At 35.9% G+C, this 22,917-nt stretch overlaps 1 protein-coding gene across 2 annotated transcripts; it reads right to left on the bottom strand.

The window, feature by feature from the left end:
• Nucleotides 1-358: 358 nt before the first annotated feature.
• F2R (coagulation factor II thrombin receptor) lies at nt 359-22,672 on the bottom strand. 2 transcript variants are annotated; one of them, XM_074208596.1, is made up of 3 exons: nt 21,889-21,951; nt 9,916-10,099; nt 359-8,836 (listed from the first exon to the last, which is right to left on the bottom strand). In XM_074208596.1, exons 2-3 carry the CDS (start codon nt 9,995-9,997, stop codon nt 7,647-7,649), a joined length of 1,272 nt encoding a protein of 423 aa, XP_074064697.1. In that variant the 5' UTR covers nt 9,998-10,099; nt 21,889-21,951; the 3' UTR covers nt 359-7,646. The 2 variants fall into 2 exon arrangements, with proteins under 2 accessions (XP_074064697.1, XP_074064696.1); XM_074208595.1 differs by lacking the exon at nt 9,916-10,099 and having other exon boundaries at nt 21,889-22,672.
• Between the last annotated feature and the right edge of the window lie 245 nt (nt 22,673-22,917).

Raw genomic sequence — 22,917 nt, 5'->3', positions numbered from 1 at the left:
AAGTCTTTGACATTTGACATTGGCCAATGCTGACCTTAGCTATCTCTTAGTCATTCCAGTCCACACTATAATCTAAACCAAACCAAACCAAAACCTGTGGTAGATAACATAATGATATCACAACTAATAATAGCTCATATTTATATATCTAGCACTTCCCAACTTAGTCATTCCTCTTCATAACCACTCTGTGAAATGAATGGTATTCCCTCTACACCAGAGGTATTCTAATTTCAGCTGAGGTATATATAATTTCTCTCTCTCTCTCTCTCTCTCTCTCTCTCTCTCTCTCTCTCTCTCTCTCTCTCTCTCTCTTTCTCTCTCTCCCTTCCCCCACCTCCACCCTTTTCTGGACTTCCTGTCTGTCTCTCTGACTTTGATACAGAGATCAAAGAGAATTTGACATATCTTCCTGTGGCTGAAAACATCGATGTATGAACACAATACAAACTATGTCTGATCTTGAATTTCCAACTATAATTACTGCCAACAAAGACTCACTGGTCATAGCTAAACAATGCAGATCTAGCTGTTTCTTTGATTTCCCATAAGTTCATGAGGAACATATATAGAAGCACATACATAAACATGAATGCTCTTGAAATTCTTCTTCATTCCCCCCAACTTTCAGTTGCCCAAGTAATAAGAGAAAGAAGCAATTTGGGATTTTTTTGGTTCTGTTTTTGTTTTTGCAAGGCAATGGGGTTGTGACTTGTCCAAGGTCACACAGCTAGATAATTATTAAGTGTTTGAGGTTGGGTTTGAATTCAGGTCCTTCTGACTCCAGGGCCAGTGCTTTATCCACTGCACCACTTAGTTATCCCAAAAGAAGAAATTTGAACCTCTGATAGTCCTTTATCCTTCACAAGTACTGGATTGAACAGTTTGGATGAGAATAATTTCATTGCTACTAAATTGGGTATGTCCCATTATACTATCACACTGATTATGTTTTTGATATTTAGTTCTCAATTCAATCCACAGTATCAGCATCCAGGTTTTTTGCTTGCAGGGAATTCAGGATTTTAAAAATTTATCCACTAATTTTTCAGTTTACTTATTTATTTGTTTATTCATTTATTCGTTGGTTCAGATCTGTGATTCTACCTCAATAAAGATTCTTACTCTTGATGCACATCTGCAACTATTCAGCAAATCAGTTTTAGCAGGTTGTTTGTGGGAATGAGAAGTAAAGTGAGTTGCCCAAGGTCACACAGTTAGTACATCTCAGAGGTAGTGCTTGAACCCATTTTTCCGGATTCTAAATGTAATGCTGCTCAAGTCTAGGTCTTATTACTTTATAGAACAAGATTCTTTCTAAGCAAATTGTCGGTTTGGGCCACAACCTGATGGTTTGTCACTCATAACTTTCTGGGAGATTAAATGTTAGGGTTGAAATTTTCCAAGTGTATTTTCAACTACAAAAAGAACTTCAAACAACTTCCTTTCCATGCTATTTTTGTTTGATGTGTGAGTGGAACAAACAAACCAATCCATTTATTTGTCTATGTATTACATGAAGTATTTTATTCTGGTAGTTTAATTCTTTTTAAAAATTGCTTTATCTTGAATGAACAAATAGTTAAGTAGAAAGAATATTTCTACATATGTTAGAACAGAAAAGAAAGGTGGCTGAGTTAAGCTTTATGAATCTTAATCTACATTCTATCTGATCTTTATGAATCATGAATCTATAGCACATGCAGTTTGCTTCATCTTCCAACAACATAAGCAATTTAACTTGTTATATTTTCGGAACTGTTTGGCTTGTCTGTAGATCCTATTGAGTTTCCTTCTTTTCTGTGCATTCAAAAGAATACTTTTAATGACCTTTTAATTTTTTTTTCTATTTTGGTATAATTAATACTATTCTCCCAATCTGACTTAGCCTTCAAACTCCTCCTCCCAAGAAAAATAGTAAAAATCTTTGTATTAAATATGCATATTTAAGTGAAACATTCTCACATTGGGCATATCTTAAAGTACATCTTATAATGTATATTAGCATCACTTAATTCTAATGAAATTATTGGGAAACCATAACTGGGCCCAAGGGACTTGAAGTATTGCATATATTCCCTTCTCCATTAAGTGACTTCTCTGCTCTTGGTCTAAAGATGGTACACAAAAATGCATAGCATCCTTTGATTGAACAGGATTCATTAGCTTAATTGATACCTGCTGTTGCAAGTTTCTGAGAGGCAGCAGTTCAGTGATAGAGGACAATCCTAAAAGATTTGTGGTAGAAAATGTCATCTACATCCAGAGGAAAAAAACTATGAAGTATGAAGGCATAGCATAGCATACTATGTTCACTTTTTAAAACTTTTGCTTTTTTCTTTCTCATTTTTTTCTCTTTATTTCCAATTCTTCTTTCACAACATGACTAATATGGAAATATGTTAAACACAATTATATATGTATATCCTATATCAGATTAATTGCTGCCAAGGGTAGGGAAGAAGGAAGAGAGAGTGGTAGAAAAATGTGGAACTTAAAAGTTTGCAAAAAAGATGAATGTTGAAAACTATCTTTGCATGTAATTGGAAAAAATAAATAAAATAAACAAACAAAAAAAAAACTAGAGGCAGTATTGTGCTGTAATTCTAGGAAAAACAAAACAAAACAAAACAAGATTCCAAGAGACTGATATATCTTCTAGAAAGCCAGGTGAGGATTTCTTCCATGAAGCTTACATTTCCACCAGCTAGCTCTACTCATTAGACGTATAATCTCTAGTCTTCTCCAACTCACAAATCTGCTTCCAAGCCTAGACATGTCCCTCTTGAGAAAAACGTTCTGTCATTTACTCAGAAAAAAGAAGAATGAAGAAGAAAAGAATCCAAGGGGTTAGGCATAGGCTCAACTATTTAAGTCAATGCTCAATATGATGTAGGGGCACAGGGAGAGATGCATAGTCCATTCTTCCCCATTCCTCATAGGAAGTCTAAAGAAAGAGCAAACTACATGCCAAATAAGAGAATTGAAACAAGAGACTTCTTTTTATATGTCAATTTAGATATCAGCTCCTCTGGCTTAGTAGCCATTTGGGGGTTGCTTTCAGACCTAAGCTACAAACAATCTAAAAGCAGTAAAGTCTTCATCTCTTTGTGAAGAGACTGACCAGAACCAGCAAGGATAATGCTGAATGACCTCCAGGAAATGCTTCTGTCAGACTTAGATCAATGAAAATGTACTTAGGAAAAAAATTAACATGGAAAATATTTTTCTTTAAAAAAATTCACTGCATGCAGGTAAGAAGCTGATATGAACCCAAAAAAGGAAGACTTTGCCAATTAATTTTTTCTGATGATTGTGAGCTAAAACTTCAGGTTGTATGAATAGAAATCTAATTTCCTCATTCAATAGTCTCTGTAATTGTGTCAATTTTTCTATAAACAGAACTAGATTTTTCACAGACATAATTTCAAAGATGACATTTTAATTTCTCAATACTCTTCAATGATCAAAGGCTATTAACATTTTCCATATATCTTCTCTTGTTCTCATAAGTCAAGATTCTTTTTTTAGGTTTTTTCAAGGCAAACAGGGTTAAGTGGCTTGCCCAAGGCCACACAGCTAGGTAATTATTATTAAGTGTCTGAGACCGGATTTGAGCCCAGGTACTCCTGACTCCAGGGCTGGTGCTTTATCCACTATGCCACCTAGCCACCCCATAAGTCAAGATTCTTTAAAGAAACATGTTAAGATACCTGAAGGCTCTGCAGTTTGGAGGAATCCTAAATCTTTTTTTGAAGAAAAGATTTCTTTTCTGAAGGTTATGATATCTTTCATTCATGTCTCATTTTTTGTGACCCTATTTGGAGTTTTTTTCGCAGAGACTGAATAGCTTGCCCTTTCCTTCTCCAGTTCATTTGACAGATGAAAAAAGTGAGGCAGACAGGGTGAAGGGACTCACCTTAGTGAGTCTGAGTTGTGTCTGAGGCCAGATTTGAATTCAGGAAGATGAATTCTAGCCACTATGCTACCCAGCTGCCCATTATTGATTAGAATATGTTTCTGTTTGTTTTCTCAAGGAGGGCAGGGAGCAAGACACCTTTTAATGGAAGCAACAATGTGGCATAATGGACAAAACATTGTATTTGGAGTCAGAAAGACATGGGTTCAAATGCCTACTAGCTGCACAGCACTGGACAAATCACTTACTCTCTGTTTGCTTCAGTTTTCCTATCTGTAAAATAGGTAGAACAAGAATATCTACCTCTTAGTTGCTATAAGAATAAAGGTAAAGAATATGAGTAAAGCAATGTGTAAATCTTAAAGAATTATATAAATGTTGGGATTTTTGTTACTTTCATTGATAAGTCAGTCACTAAGCACTTATTTGACTTTTATTATGTATGAGGAGCTCTGATAAGTGCTGGGGTTACAAATAAAAGTAAAAGATAGTACAGAAAAATATAGAAGTTGTGGGTGTAATTTAAAAAATAATCAATGCAGTTTGCTTCTTGTTCTTAGGAAATGAGGGTTCAGGAGGACATGCTTTTATTTCCCATGAAATGAACTCAGTCAGTCAAGGCTAACTTACAGGAAAATGCCTATTGATGACTAATTGATATCTTCTATTATCTGTTTCAACTTTTGCTAAATTGGGAAACATTAAACTTTGTTCCATCTAATCATTTATTTCAAATGATCTTTTATTTTAAAGGAACTAATTATTTCATATCTACAGTGGCTCAAGATGAACAGAGGTTTTTTTGTTTGTTTTTAGTACATAAGCAATAAAAAAAATATTTATACCAATTTGGGATTTCAACATGTTCCTTTCTGGTTTTAGGGCCATTGTTTTATTTCATTCTAATAGCTAGGTTCTTTGCTCTCATATTTCCGTCATGCTTTCAGACATTCTTATTATCAGTTCTTTTTAATATCATTTCTAATGATAATTCTAGAGAAGGAGGAAAAGCTCACTATCAATTTAGCTGGATTTTCATCTCTTCCAAATAGATCCCAAACACATTTTACAAGTTTATTAGTATAGGTTAAGTGTAATGCCAAACAATAAAATTGAACATAGTGACATATTACTTTTCAAAGACAGATAATACACAGATACTTCTATTAATCTAGGCCAGTTTAATATTATATACAAAATGAATAGATCATAAAACACACATTAATTGGAAAGAGCATATTGTAAAGTCACTCTAACTTGGTGTTAGATAGTCTTGTGATAATTTGTAGGTACATACCTTTGTACTTTAAAAGGTAGGCTTGTGATGTTACTAGGTGATCCTTAGCTTCATCCTTGCTATAATGAGTTTATCAGAAAGATTTGTTCTGAACATATCAAAGAAATTCCTATGGTAGATAGTTTTTACTTACATTGTAATCCTTTTACTGGTATATAAATGGTTATTTAAGAATTATTTGATACAGTTTGTTCTTTTAAAAAGGTCAAAATTTCTCTGCCAGTTTTGTTGAGAGAGCTTATTTTCCCCCACGAAGATAAATTTCAATGAGGTTTCCAAATTACTAGGGTCACCTACAGGACTGAACATCTTCTGTACTTAATAATTAGATTATAGTGATTTTTTTAAAGAAAAGGTTTTTATGATTTATCCATGAAATTTTTTTTAAAAAAAGAAAAACCAAAAATGTACTATTTAAAATAAGGATTCATGAGTACCATAAAGATATAAGTAGAAAAGAAAGCATTATGGAAAACAAATGATTAAAAAACGCAAAAAAGTTCTCTAATTTCAGAGATTAAATTCCATGAACTTTTCTTATGGAACCATTCCAAAGTTCTCAATTAATTATTCAGAAGAAGCTGATTTAAGAAAATTCTTCAACAAAACATTCACTAGTAGATGATGTCCAAATTAAAGCAGGTTGAAAGATCTATTTCCAAAAACATACCTTTGTGGTTTTGCTCTTTTTATCTTAATACCATCAGAAAAAGCATGAGTTATCAATTCTCTTTCCTTGACTGCCTTTACAAAACTCTTGCAAAAACATGTATGAACCACATCCTTTTAAATAGGTTTCTAAATACAATAATGAATGCTTTTGTAAGAAAATGAAACTTATGTGATAAACACTGTAAAGGACCTGTCCTTTTCATGCTCCTAGGCATATGGTCTACAAATATAGATACATCATTCAGAAAGAAATTCTCTGGTACCCTTGTTTACACATCTGGTCCTAATAAGCTTCATGGATACAGAGTAGTAGGAACCCTGCCTGTTTTCTTGGTAGTGATGACTACTGCTGGCATTTTACAACAGCAGGGCTCCTGATCTTTTAAATCTGACAAACCTCAGAAACCTTGTTTACTATTTCCAGTTTCTATTTTAATGCTGATTTGGAGTGATAAAGATCATAAACCTACTGCAATTTTTTCTTTTCTTTCTTTCTTTTTTGTCCAGATGGGTGATATGGAATCTTTGCCTACCTCTATAATCTTAGAAAGTTCCTTGGGGAATTAAAAAGTTAAATAACTTACTCCAGAGGCATGCGGTTAGAATATATCACAAAATAGAACTTGATCCTAGACTTACTATTTGGTCCAAGCCAGGCCCTCTATCACTACAATAGCCTACCTCTAAGTGCAAATTTACAATTTTAAATTCATAATTATGCAGTGCTTCTCTACTACTCCTTGGGCACTATAATATGCTTTCATCCTGGGTCTAATTTGTGACTTCTTTGTTCTATGACCAGCTGAGATACATGCTTACAAATATAGTTTTTGATTTGTTAATGTCAGAAAGCAGTCTTTAGAATAGAAACAGTTAAAAAGGTAATCTTTTCATTATTTCAGTGGCTTTAATTATCTCACACTTTAATTTTCTCTTAAAAATTTAAGGTCTAGCTTCTGTTATTCTATTTTAAATATCTAGTAGTCCCATAATAATTCATATGTTATCTACCATTGTTTGAAAAGTTTTAATAGCAAAGATTTTCATAGGGGGCGACTAGGTGGCACAGTAGATAGAGCACCGGCCCTGGAGTCAGGAGTACCTGAGTTCAAATCCAGCCTCAGACACTTAATAATTACCTAGCTATGTGGCTCTGAGCAAGCCACTTAACTCCACTGCCTTGCAAAAAAAATTTTTTCATAGATTATGCTCATCCATGAAAACTGCACAAATCTATACCATCCCTCCATAATTGCTGTAATTAAAGAAATAGCTACATTGCCAGTTGGTTACTATGAGTTGACCAAGGCTACATTATCCCAAAGATAGTTCATAAAAATCTGTTTAAATATAAAATTTTCAGAAAAAGAAGTTATTTTCACATAATTTGCACAGAATTTTAGAAGAAACCCCTTGTCATTTTATCCAAATCAAGAAAAAAAGGAGGGTTAAATGGTTTTTTAAAGGGCCCAATGTAAAGTGACAGCAAGTGTCAAAGAGAAAATCTCTTTGAAACAGTCTGCTTTATAATAATATAATAATGCCACAAATGTACTCCTTCAATAATGCCTTTGTTATCTTTCATGAAATGTTTTTATCAAACATCCATGCTCAATGTCTGTGGTTGAGAAGAATGCATCATAGGTCATCTGCTCTCTTAGCTAGTGAGATTAATGCTTTTTGACATGTACTAAAAAGAATCTCAAATACGATAGTTGATAATTCTTTTCAAATACATTTTTAAAATCTAATCACTTACTAGGTTAACAACTTTTTGTATATACTGTTACTCATATTGGTGGAGCAAGTATCCATTTTACTAGCTCTAGTCATCAACTGACCACTGCAGGTGAAACTACCTGGATCAGAACTGTCTCTGCAGTATAAGAGACTTCGGAGATATCTCTGGCAATCAGAAGAAGCATAATAATAAATCAAGGGATCAATGCAACAACTGATGCTGCTGATGCACACACAGAGTAGGTAGATAAAGTAGATTTTCTCAGTTGTGGTGCTATAAATAAGTGATGAGTAGTGGGTGATCAGAAAGACATTTGTGGGACCAAAGCAAATGATGAAGATACAAAACACAGCTGCAGACAAGAGTAAGGCTCGGGTCTTTTTGTTCTGGTTGGCAATGGAGGCAGAACTAAGACACCGAATAATTGACACATAACATATTGTGGAAATAACTAGAGGTACACAAAAGAAAACTGAAGAGAAAGCCAGGAAGTAATGAACAAAATACCCTTCAAGTAGGTCTTGGTTTAAGACATCATGACAGGTGGTTATATTTAGTCCAGAGATCTCTTTAGTTTGTTCTTTGATGACAAGAGGTACAATACCACCTACAGCAATACTCCATATGGCTAGACAAATGAATGAAGCACGCCCCAGTGTGCGCCAGGAGAGAGACTCCATTGGATAGACCACAGCCAGGAAACGGTCCACACTTATGGCAGTCATCAGCATTATTGAAGCATACATGTTACAGTAGAAAGCTGCAGTGACAAAGCTACACATTTCAGACCCAAAAGCCCAGTCACTTCCCGAAAAGTAGTATGCTATTTTAAAAGGCAGCACACTGGCAAACAGAACATCTGCAGTAGCCAGATGGAGCATGTATACTACAGCTGGTTTTTTGATCTTCATTTTCACAAGGAACACAATGATTGCAATGATATTTAAAGGTAGACTTATCACAAATACTACAGTATAAACTGAAGGAACAAAGAGAGTCAACCAGGGACTGGTCAGATATCTGGAAGCATCTTCAGATAGATGTTTGGGTTGTTGCTTTTGAATACGATTTGTCTTATTGATGGAGACCGATGTATTTTCAGGAAAAGTTACTTGAATTTCTTCCCAGGGAATTGGTTCATAATCATTAGGGGTATTCCTGAATATAAATGTCCTTGGGCCCAGGGTTCTATTATTTTTCTCAGAATCTAAAAAAAGGGAAGGAAAAGACAAAATATTAGAGATTAGAGGAAAAATTCACTTTTGTTCATTTCTGATATCTCATTAGAAAAGTTTGGAGTATAAGTTCTAATTACTTAAGGAGCAATATGGTATAACACAAAGAGCCTAGAATTTAGAATCCATGAATTTGAGTTCAAATTTTGGCACTATTACTTCCAACTCATTTGATCTTGGGCAATGGACTAGACTGTTTTTTTTGGGGGGGAGGCCCTTTTCAATGCTTAATATTATGATCCTATGGCAGCTAGGTGATGCAGTGCATAGAGTGCCAGTTCTGGAGTCTGGTAGATTCATCTTCCTGAATTCAAATCTGACTTCAGACAATTATTAGCTGTGTAACCCTGTACCTTTCCAAAGCACAAACCTGACCATTTAATCCCTTAGTTGTGGTATCCCCTCTCCTCATTAGAATGTAAGTTCTTTGAGGACAGGCACTGCCTTCATTTATATATACATACATATATATGTATATATATATATGTATATATATATATATATATACATATATATATATATATTTATCCCCAGTACTTAGCAAAATATCTGGCAAAAATAAGCACTTAATAAATGCTTTTATACTCATTCATTCATATTGAATATTTTCTTCCCTTACTCATGAATAATTTTTTCAGATTTATCTTACTGCCAGGGGAAGTCAAAAAATACTTGATGATTTTATTTTTTTTGAATGTCGATTTATTAGGTATTTATTAAGCATGCCCAGAAAAGTTGAAAACCTGAAAAATTTTAAAGGTCAAATAGAAGGGGTTTTATTTATAGTTGTTACTGGAGACAAGAGGAAGCCCGTGGAACTTGGGACAGTGACAAGGTCAGAAGTGTGCTTTTGGACTCTGGGTAGCTATGGACAGTCTGAATTGGAGCAGACAAACTCATCATAGACTAATCCCTCTCACTTCTGAACAATCATTTAGACCTAAATGTAAAATAAGTTGTCATTAATATAAGCTATTATAACTCAATTTTCTTGGCCTAGACAGTTTTGGTTGCCTGAGTTCAAATCTAGCTTCAGACCCTTGAGACTTACTAGTTGTGTGACCTTGGGCACAATATCCTGATTGCCTTGCATCCAGGGCCATCTCCAGTTGTTCTGATTCATATCTAGCCATTGGATTCAGATGATTTAGGAGGAGAAAGTGAGGTTGATGACTTTGCACTTAAATTCAGTTCACAAGCTTATCATGGTATCACCTCCTTGTTGTCATGGTCTTCTTCAAGAAAGAAGAACAAACATGAGATGATTCCCAGATCTATATAACCAACCCTGGTCTTTTTCCTGAGCTTCAGTTAGATGTCAAAAAATATAACATGTCCAAAATAGAACTTAGTATTTCACCTCCCCAATAAGAGTTTATAGTTTGAGTTTCTCTATATAGTGAATATATAATTATCTTTCCAGTACCCTGGTTCACAACCTCAGAATCACCCCCTCCCATTCTTTTATCCCAGATCTCCAATCAGTTGCCAAATCTTGTCTACTCTACCTTGACAACATCTCTTATATTAACTCTTCTCCAGTTCCACAGCCACTGCTCAGGTCCTCATTGTCTCTTGTCTGAGAAAATGGCCTCTGAATTGCTCTTCCTGCTTCAAACTTCTCTCTGCCCCAATTCATTTTATTTGTACAAAGTTGGTTGCAAGTTGTCTTCTCTATTTCAATGTGAACCTTTTGATGACAGGGACTTACTTTTTATTTTTATTTGCATACATAGCATTTATCTGATACATAATAAATCCTTGACCATTTTTGAGATGAAAAAAAAAAACAGAAGAAAAAGGCTTTATCTCCCTAAAGTTATCCATCTAATTATGAAGAGTCAGCAGTATTATCAGATATCCCAAATACCATCCTAGTACTTTGTCCAGTACCTAAATATCCTGTGCTATTTGTTTAAAAATACTTCTTCCCCTCATTATGCTTTATTTTTCTTTTTAGCATGGAGTATGAAGTGGTCCTCTTACTGAACTCCAGGGGGCGAGTTCAAAAAAACAATCCCTGTAATATAACTATAATATGTAATAGGCATATTACAATCTCCTGCCAATCTCCTTTCCCAGTAGTTCACATGGCTATCACAAATGGCTTCAGGATCACAGAATGGTAGAGCTGTATGGATTTTAGAAGACATGTCTGCAAGGCATTCTTGTATCTTTTTGTGTCAGGGACCCCTTCAGAGGTCTGGGGAAGCCTATAGGCCTTGGCAGGCTGTTGCCTATATTCCTAATCGAAGGAAATGATGCATTTCAGTTAGAGGTGAGTAAAGATTAAGATTTAATTTTTTTCTCGTCTAAGTTCAGACACCCCTTGAAATTAATCAACATAACCCTTTCCATTTACCCCAGTTAAGAACTCCTATTTAAGTGCAACTCTGACCACTGCTCCCTTAGATGTGGTATCCTCTCTCTTCTTTAGAATGTAAGCCCTTTGAGGGTAGGCATTGTCTTTATTTTTTGTATTTTTATTATTGTTTATTATTATTTTTTAGGTTTTTGCAAGGCAAATGGGGTTAAGTGGCTTGCCCAAGGCCACACAGCTAGGTAATTATTAAGTGTCTGAGGCAGGATTTGAACTCAGGTACTCCTGACTCCAGGGCCAGTGCTCTATCCACTGTGCCACCTAGCTGCCCCCATTTTTTATATTTTTATACTTAGTACTTAGCAAAAAGTAAGCACTTAATAAATGCTTTTCACTCATTCATTCATATTGAATATTACTCTTCCCTTATTATTTTCCAGGATACTAAGAAACTTATCTTACCATCGGGGGAGTCAAAAATATTTATTGATTTTTTCTATTGATTTTATTTTTTTCATACATTGATTTATTAAGTATTCATTAAGCTTGGCCAGAAAAGTTGAAAATTTTGAGCTAACTTTCAACTTCTTAGGAATGGAACTAAATTTAGACTTCCATGCCTTAAAAAAAACTCATTGACTCCATTTTGTCTTGACCTTTTATACTTCTTTACTCTGTTCATGTTTATAGTTTATGAGGACTAGCATCACATTCTGTCAGCTTAAGGTCTAAGGTTACTCCAGGGATATTGTGAGTCTGAGTGTGAACTGAAAGGGAAGGGTGAATGAAAGCTGAAGCTTGCATTCCATGATGATATAATAAAATAAAGATGATGAAAGTGTAAGACAGAAGACACAGAATTTGTCTTCCCATTAGGCCAAACTAACAATTTTTGAAAGCTAGAGAATGGAAAGTGCATGTGGGACCATGCATACACACTAATATCCACATACCATATACTCATGTACTAATTGGTACACTATTTAAGGACAAAACAATTTCATAATTGCTAAATAACCAAAATTAAGCTTCCTGTAAATCACCACCAGATTTACAAAAGAAAAGGTGCTCTTATACAATTTTATTCTCTATTTACTATGTCATTATCAAGTACAAAAATTTTATTTTCAAGTAAATCTTTTTTTTATTTGAATTTATTCTCAAAGGCATTTTCTTTGGGCAAGGTTTACTTGAAGTTGGAACATTTACAACAGACACACAATACCATTAAAACAATTTGCTATTACATGAAGACATTCTCTAGTTTCCAGGAAGAATTCAAAATCCCTTGATTAAATACTTGCCTAAGGTGTTACCTTACCTTATAGTTAGGACTCAAGCTAAAGATCAGCATTTTGTTAATGTCTACTGACAGCAAGGTGATAGCAAGCCTGTGCAAGCTTATATAAGTCTTTGCAAACCAGATCCAGGACTTTAGGTCAAAAGTTAAGTTACAGAACAGTATCTTGCTCTTTGTGCATTAATAAAAGAACTGTTCTAAGATTTTTTTTTGTTCTAAGATATTTTAAAGGTCAAGTAAAAAATAGCCTATTAAGTTTCTAAAGGTTTCCTTTATCATCTACTGTTCTGTTATCAAGCTATTGCTTAATGTAAAGAATTCAAGATCCCAAAACAATTTCTCAAAATTCTCAAAAAACTTCATCTGCAAAGGTACCTCTGAAAAGTAAAAAAAAACAACAACAAACCCTATGTTAGAGATTATGAAATCTGTTCTCTAGAGTTTTTTTTAAAATAGTGTGGTAACAATCTTTCTGATTCAGTTGCTTGAAAAGAGGTGTGAGCTGAATGATCTTTCAAGGTCCCATTTTTAAATTTATGACTCATCCCACAATGCATAATTCTCAATTCTGGTATAATGTGATTCTATTACTCTTTGGGGATAAACATCTAAACAGAAGCTTCAGTTTCTAGTCACTTTCCAATAAAGAAGAACTGGTTAATTTTTACTCCACATTTTTTCTAATGGTTAAAACCTTTACCCAGCTCTCAAGGAAGAAGAAAAGAGATTTAAAAAATAGGATGATACCATTGTTATACATAGATCTTAAAAAGTTCAAAGAAAGAAGGAAAGGCTATAGATGTACAAAAATGTTTATAGGAGCTCTTTTGGTAGTAGTCAAAAATGGGAAGTAAAGGGATGTCCTCCTAGTGGGGAATAGCTATGATACATGCATGCGGTTGGACATTATTGTGCCATAAGAAGTGACAAAATGGACAGTTTCAGAGGAAACTGGAAACACCTCAGTGGACTGATGCAGAGTAAAGTGAGCTGTACTAGAAAAATTGATACAATCTGAACATTATAGAGAAAAAAACAACTTTGAAAGATGTTAGAACTTTGATCAATGCGATGATAAATCAGGATCTCATAGGACTAAGGATAAAACATATCACTCATCTTCTTCTAGAGAGGGAATTGACTTAAATTGCATGGAAAAGTATACATTTTGGTCATAGTCAAAGTGGGACTATGGATATTTAAGATGAGGATTCTATTTTTGTTTGAACTTTCGTTTTTGTTGTTGTTGAGGGGGAGATAATAAAGATTATAAATGCATGTAAAAATAAACATGAACTTTTTTAAATTAAAAGGAGAAAAAAGCTGAGGAAGATTATAGAAGTGAAGAAAATGATAGACAGAAACATTTTTCAAATGGTCAGAAGAAAAAGAGGAGATATTTTTGGTTGAGTTATTAAGCCCAAATCAGATAGAGCTTCATCTATTTGTTACTAGAAATTAAGAGTATGAAGTATGGGTCTTTACTCAGTCACATACACTTTTTTAGTATGTAAATTTTTTGTTTTTCCAACTACATAAAATGGTAGTTTTTTACTAATCATTATTTTTACAAGGTTTTGAGCTTTAAAATTTTCCCCTCCCTCTCCCCCTCCCCCATCAGAAAGCAATCTGATATAGGCTTTATATTTGTAACCATACTAAACATAGATCAATATTGAACATGTTGTTGGAGAAGAATCAGATCCAAAAGGAAGAAAGAAAACACTAGAGATAACAAAATTACAAAATACATATGACAGCTTTTAAAAATTGAAGATAATAAGCTTTGGTCTTCATTCAAACTCCACAGTTCCTTTTCTGGATGCAATTGGTATTTTCCATCACAAGTCCCTTAAAAAACTGTCTTTGATTATTGTACTTCTGAAATGAACAAGTCCTTCTTGATTGCTCATCACCTCATGATGCTCTTATTGTGTATAATGTTTTTCTGGTTCTGCTCATTTCACTCAGCATCATTTCATACAAGTCTTTTCAGGCTTTTCTGAAATCCCACCCCTCATGATTTTTTATAGAACAATAGTATTCTATCACATTCATATACCACAATTTGTTCAACCATTCACTAATTGATGAAGATATTAACTCTACCTATCTAACAGGGTTGTTGTGAGCATCAAATGAAATAAAACATAATGTAAATTTATAAAACTTGAGAAAAATCACTTAGCATAATGCTTGGTAGGCAGTGGACACTATATCAATGCTTATTCCTTTCCTTTCTGTTCATGTTACAACACAGGGAAAGATTTTAGTTAAATAAAAAGGGAACCTGGGGAAAATCCAATAAATAGTCAAAAATTTTGAGACTGTAGTTTTTCTCCCTCCTACTTTTGAACTATTAAAGCACAAGAGTTCTATTTGAAGACTGCTAAAGAATATATTATGTAATATATTCTTTATATATAGGTATAAAAAATTGAATTAAAAAGTGTGCCACCTTTCTTCTTCTCCTCCTACTCCTCCTGGTTGTATGGATTAAGGGATTTGCCTTGCCCTACTACTATTAAGTGTGTGAGCCTAGATTTGAACTCAGATCCTCCTGACACTAGGGACTGTGTACATCCACTTAGATTCCCCACTTCTTTGAACTAAAGCATGGTTAAAAGTTTTGCAGCCAGAATTTTCAAAGGAAGAAACCCAAGCTATTAGGGCCAATTTGGGGAGAAAAGTTCCAAATAACTAATAATTAGGGAAATACAAATCATAGCAAGTTCAAATATCTATTTCATACCCATTAGATTGACAAAGTTGAAAAAAAGGAATGACAAATGTTGGAGTGACTGTGGGAAAACATGAATATTAATATGCTGGAGTGGAACTACGAATGGGTATAGTCATTCTAGAAAGCAATTTAGAATTATGTCTAAAAAGTTACTAAACTCTATTTACTTTTTGACCCAATAATAACTTTACTAGGTTTATATCCCAAGATATCCAAAGAGAGAGAGAGAGAGAGAGAGAGAGAGAGAGAGAGAGAGAGAGAGAGAAATGACCAATCAGTACAAAAGCATTTGTAGCAACACTTTTTATAGTAGCAAAGAACTGGGAAACCAAGAGAGGGTGCTCATCAATTGGAGAATGATTGAACAAATAATGGTATATAAATATATAAGGGCAGCTAGGTGGCAGAGTAGATTTCAAATTCGACCTCAGACACTTGACTTTTACTATCTCCGTGACCTTGGGCAAGTCAGTTAACCTTTATTGCCTCACATCCAGGACCATCTCCGGTTGTCTTGTTTCATATCTGTCCACTGAATCTATATGGCTCTAGAGGAGAAAGTGAGGCTGGTGACTTAGCACTACATCCTTCTCACTCAAATCCAATTCATGTGCTTGTCATGGCTTCATCTCCCTGATGTGATCTTCTTTGAAAATGAAGGACAAGGAGCAGCTAGGCGGCACAGTGGATAGAGGACCAGTCCTGGAGTCAGGAGGACCTGAGTTCAAACTTGGGCAAGTCATTTAATCCCATTTCCATAAATGAAATTAAAAAAAAAGAAAATGAGGGACAAAACATTAGATGAATATATTAGAACTATTGTGCCATAGGAAATGATGAAAGGGACAGTTTCAATGAAACTTGGGAAGATTTGTGTGAACTAACAGAGGGTGAATTGAGCAAAAGTAGGAGAATTCCCAAGAGAGTTCATACAATAGCTAGCAAATGGGAAAACCTTGAAAACTCTGGTCCAAGCAATGACCGACTATGATCCTAGTGGACATATAATGAAATATATTGTCTATCTACTAAAAAGGAGGTGATGGATTCAGAAAGTAGAATGAAACATGCATTTTTTGGACATGGTCAAATAGTTTGTTTTGTCTGACTATGCATATTTATTTTAAGGTTTCTGTATTTATTTTTAAATGATAGTTGAAAGGAAGAGAAAATTTTTATTATTAAAAATAAAATTTAATTTAAAACATTTTAAAATTATATATTCTTCTTGAAATTGATATGTTCTTCCATTTTATTCCCCACAAGAAGCTCACTTTTTAAAATCTATGACGGTCATTTTTTTATTTCCATGATATAAAAATATATTTTATAAGTAACAGTCAAATTATATTAGATATACTTTTATATACCATTAATAAGTTATTGATCTAATTTCTATAGCCTGAATTATAAAAGGAATTTGAATTTATTAATATTTTAAAAGTGACCTTCTAGAGACAAAGTCAGATAATGTCTTGGAAGTGACACTGAATAGAAGAATTTCAGAATTTCAGACACAGCAAAGCTCCTCCCCTAAATGATCCTATTCCATTGCCTCAATCACTCTGGACTCTATAGAACACAAACTGGAAAGACTTTAAGTCCATTTCTGTTGTCTAGAGACTAACTAAAATCCCTTTGAAGAGACACCTCTTCAGAGAATTGATCACTACTTGACGAGTTTTTTTCCCTTAAGTTTCTATAACCAATAAATATCAGCCTCTTTGAGCATAGGGATGTTTTTTCAATAGAAGTTAAACTATTAGTCTCTGATTATTGAGAAAAATGTGTATTGAGAAAAAGCTTCTATGAATTCATTAATTTCTTAAACTACCTTTCTCCATTTTTCTGCTTTTCAAATGTGTGGTCTTCCCCAATTAAAATGTGAGCTCCTTATTGTTTTTTGTTTCTAATTGTTTCCTCAGCACTTCCACACTGATTGGCACAAAGGAATCATTTAATAAATGCTTGTTGACTTGCTTCTTAGATGAATTAATATTTCACTAATTATTATATAGTTTTCTTACTTTTGAAATATAGTTGTGTATTTTGGAGGCATATATAGTTTTACAGAACCCTAGCAATGGCTATCCACAGGTTGAGAACCATATTGTACTAAGAAGAAGAATACTTATTTATTTATTTGTTTGTTTGTTTATTTATTTTTAGTTTTTTCAAGGCAATGGGATTAAGCAGCTTGCCCAAGGCCACAATGGCTATGTAATTATTAAGTGTCTGAGGTCGGATTTGAACTCAGGTACTCCTGACTCCAAGGCCAGTGCTCTATCCACTGCACTACCTAGCTACCCCAAAGAAGAATACTTATAATCTGCACTCACACATACTATCAAAATCAAGAAAATGACAAGGAAAGTAGGGTAGGAGAGGCTTTTGATTCCTAAGAAAATCACATTTTTTAGGCAAGTGTCTATTTTGCTATCCTTGTCCATTAATGAAAATAATTTAGTAAGAAAAAAAAGAGAGGGGGGAAAAACAAGCAAACTAAACATGGGAGGGAACAATTAGAAATTATTGATTTTAACAGATCATTACCAACTGAGTTAAAATAAACAAGAAAGTTGGCAATGGCCTTTTAATATTTGACAGACTTCAAAAATTGCAAATTTACTGGAGCCCACTGAATAGAGGTGGGGTGGGAGGGGAGGATGAAAAAAAGATCCAGAACTACTTACAAAGCACATGGAATGAGCAGTAAAGATTAAACAATGGAAATAGTCCTCTTGTCAATAATAAGGCAATGCTATTGGCTCTGTTCCTTCATCAAAGTTTAGGAACTCAGACTAGAATCTTTCTACCTTCCCTGTACAGAGAGGTAGAAATTTACCTTTCCATATTACTCCTCTTCATTTTTGTTACAGTTCAGTCAAAATGACTTTCCTTGTACACAATTCATCCTTTTGCACATTGATGTCTGGAAGTCACTGTCCTCTCACCTTTGCTTCTTAGAATCACTTGTTGTTCAGTCATGTCTGACTCTGTGATCTCATGAACCATAGCATGTCAATGCTGTCTTTAGAGCTTTCTTGGCCAATATATTGGAGTAGTTTGTCATTTTCTTCTCCAGCTTCTTTTATAGATGGGGAAACTAAGGCAAATGGGATTAAATGACTTGTCAGGGTCATATGGCTAGTGAGTGTCTGGAGGTCAGATTTGAACTTCAAGAAGATGAGGCTTCCTGACTGAAGGCTCAGCACTCTATCCATTGTATCATCTAGCTGCATGTATTCAATGCAAGTCAATTCAATAACCATTTATTAAATATCTTCTAACTCCACAATAGTTGCTAAGTTGTGGGGAGATAAAAAATAAGATCATAGGTACAGGGATTCAAAAATGTAAATACAAATATAATAAACATGCAAAATTACAAATGCAAAAGAACTACAAATAAGGTTTCTTTAAGAACTTAGGAGGGAAAAAGCATCTCAAATGAGATGGGAAAATATGGAAAATAGTGAGTACTATTAGGGAAGATTTATTGATGAGCTGAAATTTCAGGTAGGCCCTAAATTTCAACAGCAGAATGGTGTGGATATTTCAAGTATGGAAAATAGTGTGGGTAAAACCATACAGGAAATAGAAATATAGAATAGTGTAAGATAAAGGGAATATGAGATGAAAGTAGAAAAGAGGATTAAACCAGATAATGGAAGTCCCTGAATTCCATATGGAAGAACTTAGATTTCACTTACCAGACAAAAGGAATAGGTGTTTCATAAATGTTTATTGATTAGTTGATTTTCACCAGTTCAGAACAATTAGTATCTTTTTGATTAGAGTTAGCATTTGTTAGTCTAAACAAATTATAGAATTAGAATTTTGAAATTTTAAAGGATGCTAAATATCATCTAGGGCACCTAGGGAGGCACAATAGATAGAGTATCAGTCCTGGAGTCAGGAGGATTAAACTTCTTGAGTTCAAATTCAGCTTCAGATACATAATTGTGTGATCTTAGGCAAGTCCCTTAACCCTATTTGTCTCAGTGTCCTCATTTGTAAAATGAACTAGAAAAGAAGATTGCAAACCACTTCAGTGTCTTTGCCAAGAAAACCCCAATTGAAGTTACAAAGAAAAGGACACAATTGGAAAAACAACTAAGTATCATCTACCTCAGCAATTCAATCAGTTTCATGAATTCCCCTTCTTTCACCACAACTGAACTGACTGAAGTTATCCATTCTCCAATTCAACATTTCCCCTTAAAGGATATATTATATTCAGGGGGATAAACTACAACTCTAATTACTACCTTGTATTGGGGAAAAACCTCTCTGTAAATTATGTGAAGCGACTTTTATTCTATCTTCTGGAAGCTAGCATAACCTATCCAATTCTTTTTCTGTGTCTAACTGCTTTAATTCAGCTATATATATATATATATATAACATCTCCACTTCTATAAATCTCTTTTCTGAGCCAGAGTCCATTTTACTATTTGTCATCTTCCATGTTCTTCAATCAAAGTTTGCATTAACATTTTGGGGCACACTTTTGATTCATATTAGGTTTCCATTAAAGTAATTCCCCACTTCTTTCACTAGTTTCTACCATCTTGAGAACTTGATGTTTTGCTCTGAATGCTAGATTTTACATATATTCCTATTAAGTTTCATTATATTCTTTTCAGTCTCTACTTATAGCTTATCAAAAATGTTTTGAATCTTGATTCTACCACTCAAAATATTAGCCCTGTATCCCTTTTGATTTATTACACCAGCAAAATCCATTAGTATGTCTTCTATGTTTTCACCCAAATCACCAGTTAAAGTAGTGTTAGGATAAAATCTAGTGGTTGACCACTGACAACCTATCAAAATTATTCCATATAATCACCATTCTTTTAGCATAGTTATATCATTGGCTTTAATTTGATTTAATTGTGCTACCAACCAACCTATATTTCCTCATCTTCTTCATGAGGATAGGATTAAAGTCTTTGTCAAATGACCTGCTGAACTCTAAATAGAGTATGCAATGATATTCTCCTGTTCATTAAGTTTAGTAAATTTAGTAAAAAGAGAAATTGGTCTAGTATAACTTGGTTCCTAAAAATCATTGTTCTCTTTCTTGGAACTTGTCAATAGGTTGTTTAATGAACCTGGAATTATCCCTGGGATTGACTGACATCTCAACCAATTGGTAAAAGCAATTGGGCACTTGCTTTTTGGTGCCTCTAACCAATTCTGTTTCATTGTTTCATTGTTTCAAGCTTGTCTACAGCCATACTGTAATTCTTAGTGATGAATGTAAGTGATGTGATTCATAGAATGTACTGTAGTAGAGGGTGTTTATAAGACGAGGAAAATGGCTGGCAAACCCAAACCTTTAATATACCCACTACACACAAAATTCTTCTATCTTTTATGGCAGTCTGATTATTTTGTGATATTTTTGTTTATTTTAAAGTTTTTAGGTCTGAAAATATTAGCCTCTGGATGATAAAATTAACTTTACTTTGAATTTCCCTTCAAGGTCCACCCAAAACACACGGGGTGGGGGGGACCTTCCTCTATTACTTTTGCTTCTGTATATCTACATTATGGTGAATAATTTCAGAGTTCACCCATTCTTACTGTCAGTTTGATCCTGCCAGTCTTCTCTCTGAATGAAAAAACAATTATAGCCATTCTATTTCATAGTTTCACTCTACTATATTATGAACCTCAAGTATTATGTAATTTCACTCCTTTGGGCAACCTCTAAAGTCTAAAAACACCCCTGAGCATTTATCAAAAAGAAAAAAATTAAGCACTTGCTCCCACTGCAAAGTAACTGGCAAAGTAACCAGTTGCCTGGGCACAATTTACTGACGGAAAACTATTCTCTTAGGTAAAACAAATGAAGGAAGTAAAACAACTTCTTCGTACAGTACACTAAAACAGTGAAAAAATTTTGAAACTTTTGATGAGAGAGTGTGGCAGAAACCAATTTCGTAGAATAAATATTTTTTTCCTGTAAGCCATTTCTAGGAATCAGAATAGACACAGGCCGTGTCCTTGTCATTCCTCGGGAGCAGTTACTCGTTTCATTTTTTGTCTTGATGTACAGAACCCAGCACATAATACAAAATTCTCTACCAGTCATGTGTAAGTTACAAGGGTGTTTTCTTCATCTTTAAGCTGTAAAATGGGAAGAGCTAAACAACAGCAACAACAGAACTAGTCAGGAACCGTATCAGACTAACGAGCCTATTTGGTTCCTGCCTAGTTTTGTTGTTGTTGCTGCTGCTGTTGTTTAAAAGATGAAGGAAAAACCCTTGTTATTTACGCGGCAAAGTTTCAAGACGTTGAACTGGGCCATCTTCACGCCCCCGAGGATGGCCTGAGCTGTCCCCCAAATCCTACACCAGCTCCATTACCATCTGCCTCTCCTCAGTTGATAATGGGCACCTGCTCACTCGGAGCCCCAGGGTACGATTCTTAGGGCAAGCTCCCCAAGTCTCAGAACACAGGCTAGCTGCTCCCTGATTCTTTGGGGGCAAAGGGCGGGGTCCAGGGGACTCGGCCAGCCAGCCGGGTCTCTCCTGGTTATTCAAGTCCAGGTGCGAACAGCCGGCGCGGCCCCCTCCACTTCTTTGCCCGCCCATTCATGCCCACTGAAGTCCGGGGTGTGAGAGGGAAGGCCAGCCTGGGGTCTTACCGAAAGGATGCGCTGGGGTCTGGACACCCAGGAGGGAGCCGGGCAGGCTGAATCCCAAGCAGGCGAGCAGCAGAAGACGCAGCCCCATTGTCCACAGCGGGACCCCGCCTCTCCTTCCCCGCTCCCCCTCGCTGTTGCAGCCGCTTTGTCCGCCGGTGGGGTGCCCCTCTTTCTTCCCGGGCAGCCCGGGCAGGAGAGGAGGCGCACTCGTTAGCCCACGCTAGGTCAGTCTCACAAGGAAGGTGGGGGGAGGGCAGGGAGGCCAGGGGGCTTCTCAGCCTAGCGACCCCCTCGGGCCTGCTTTGTGTCCGCTCGCGCTTTCCCTTTGCCCCTCTGACAGGATGTTGGTCTGTCGATCAGACTCGAGAGTCGGTCCCAACAACGCCCCCCCAAACCCCACGCAGCTTGGGCGGGACCTGGAGCCGGAGTGGGGGCGTCGCGCTGCTCTCTGGCCTCAGTGGTTCCGCGGATTGGAGGTGGGAGGACAGGCAGGGGCCGTCTGGCTTTCACAGTCCCTGCGGATCCCAGGCTGGTGCGGGCTCCTCCGTTATGTTCATTTCCTTTTTGCACTGCCCACTGGCTCCTCCTGGGCTGCTTCTCCAGGCTTATGATGCCAGAGAGAAGGAAGCTCGTCCAGTATGTTGCTGGCCTCGCAGTCTGGGGCCCCCCTCTCTGGTCCACTTTCCCGCTCCTGGTTTGTGGCTGCTGCTGGCGGCGGCCGTGGTGGTGGTGGTCAGAGTCCCGCTGTAGGAGGGGTCAGGTCTCCTAACTGCCCTTCTGCTTCCTGCCCCCGGGTGGCCCCCCTGCCCCTGACGCCAGGCCTGGGCCAGCTGCAGTCAAGTCGGGGAAAAATGAACTGGAGCTTTCTGTCCCGCCCCCCCGCTTAGAGTCTCCTGGACACTGCTTTCAGGAGCTCGGTCTGTACATGCCAACTGACCTTGGAGCCCTGATTGGTAAGGTCAAGAAGCAAAACACATTTTATAAAATATGTACTTCTGGACTCTAAATCCATGACCTCCATGATCTTTT

The sequence above is a fragment of the Macrotis lagotis genome, chromosome X (assembly GCF_037893015.1).
Source record: "Macrotis lagotis isolate mMagLag1 chromosome X, bilby.v1.9.chrom.fasta, whole genome shotgun sequence".
In the NCBI taxonomy this organism is placed as follows: Eukaryota; Metazoa; Chordata; class Mammalia; order Peramelemorphia; family Peramelidae; genus Macrotis; species Macrotis lagotis.
The sequence above is the reverse complement of the archived record's forward strand: the minus strand, read 5'-3'. Positions and strand labels throughout refer to the sequence as shown.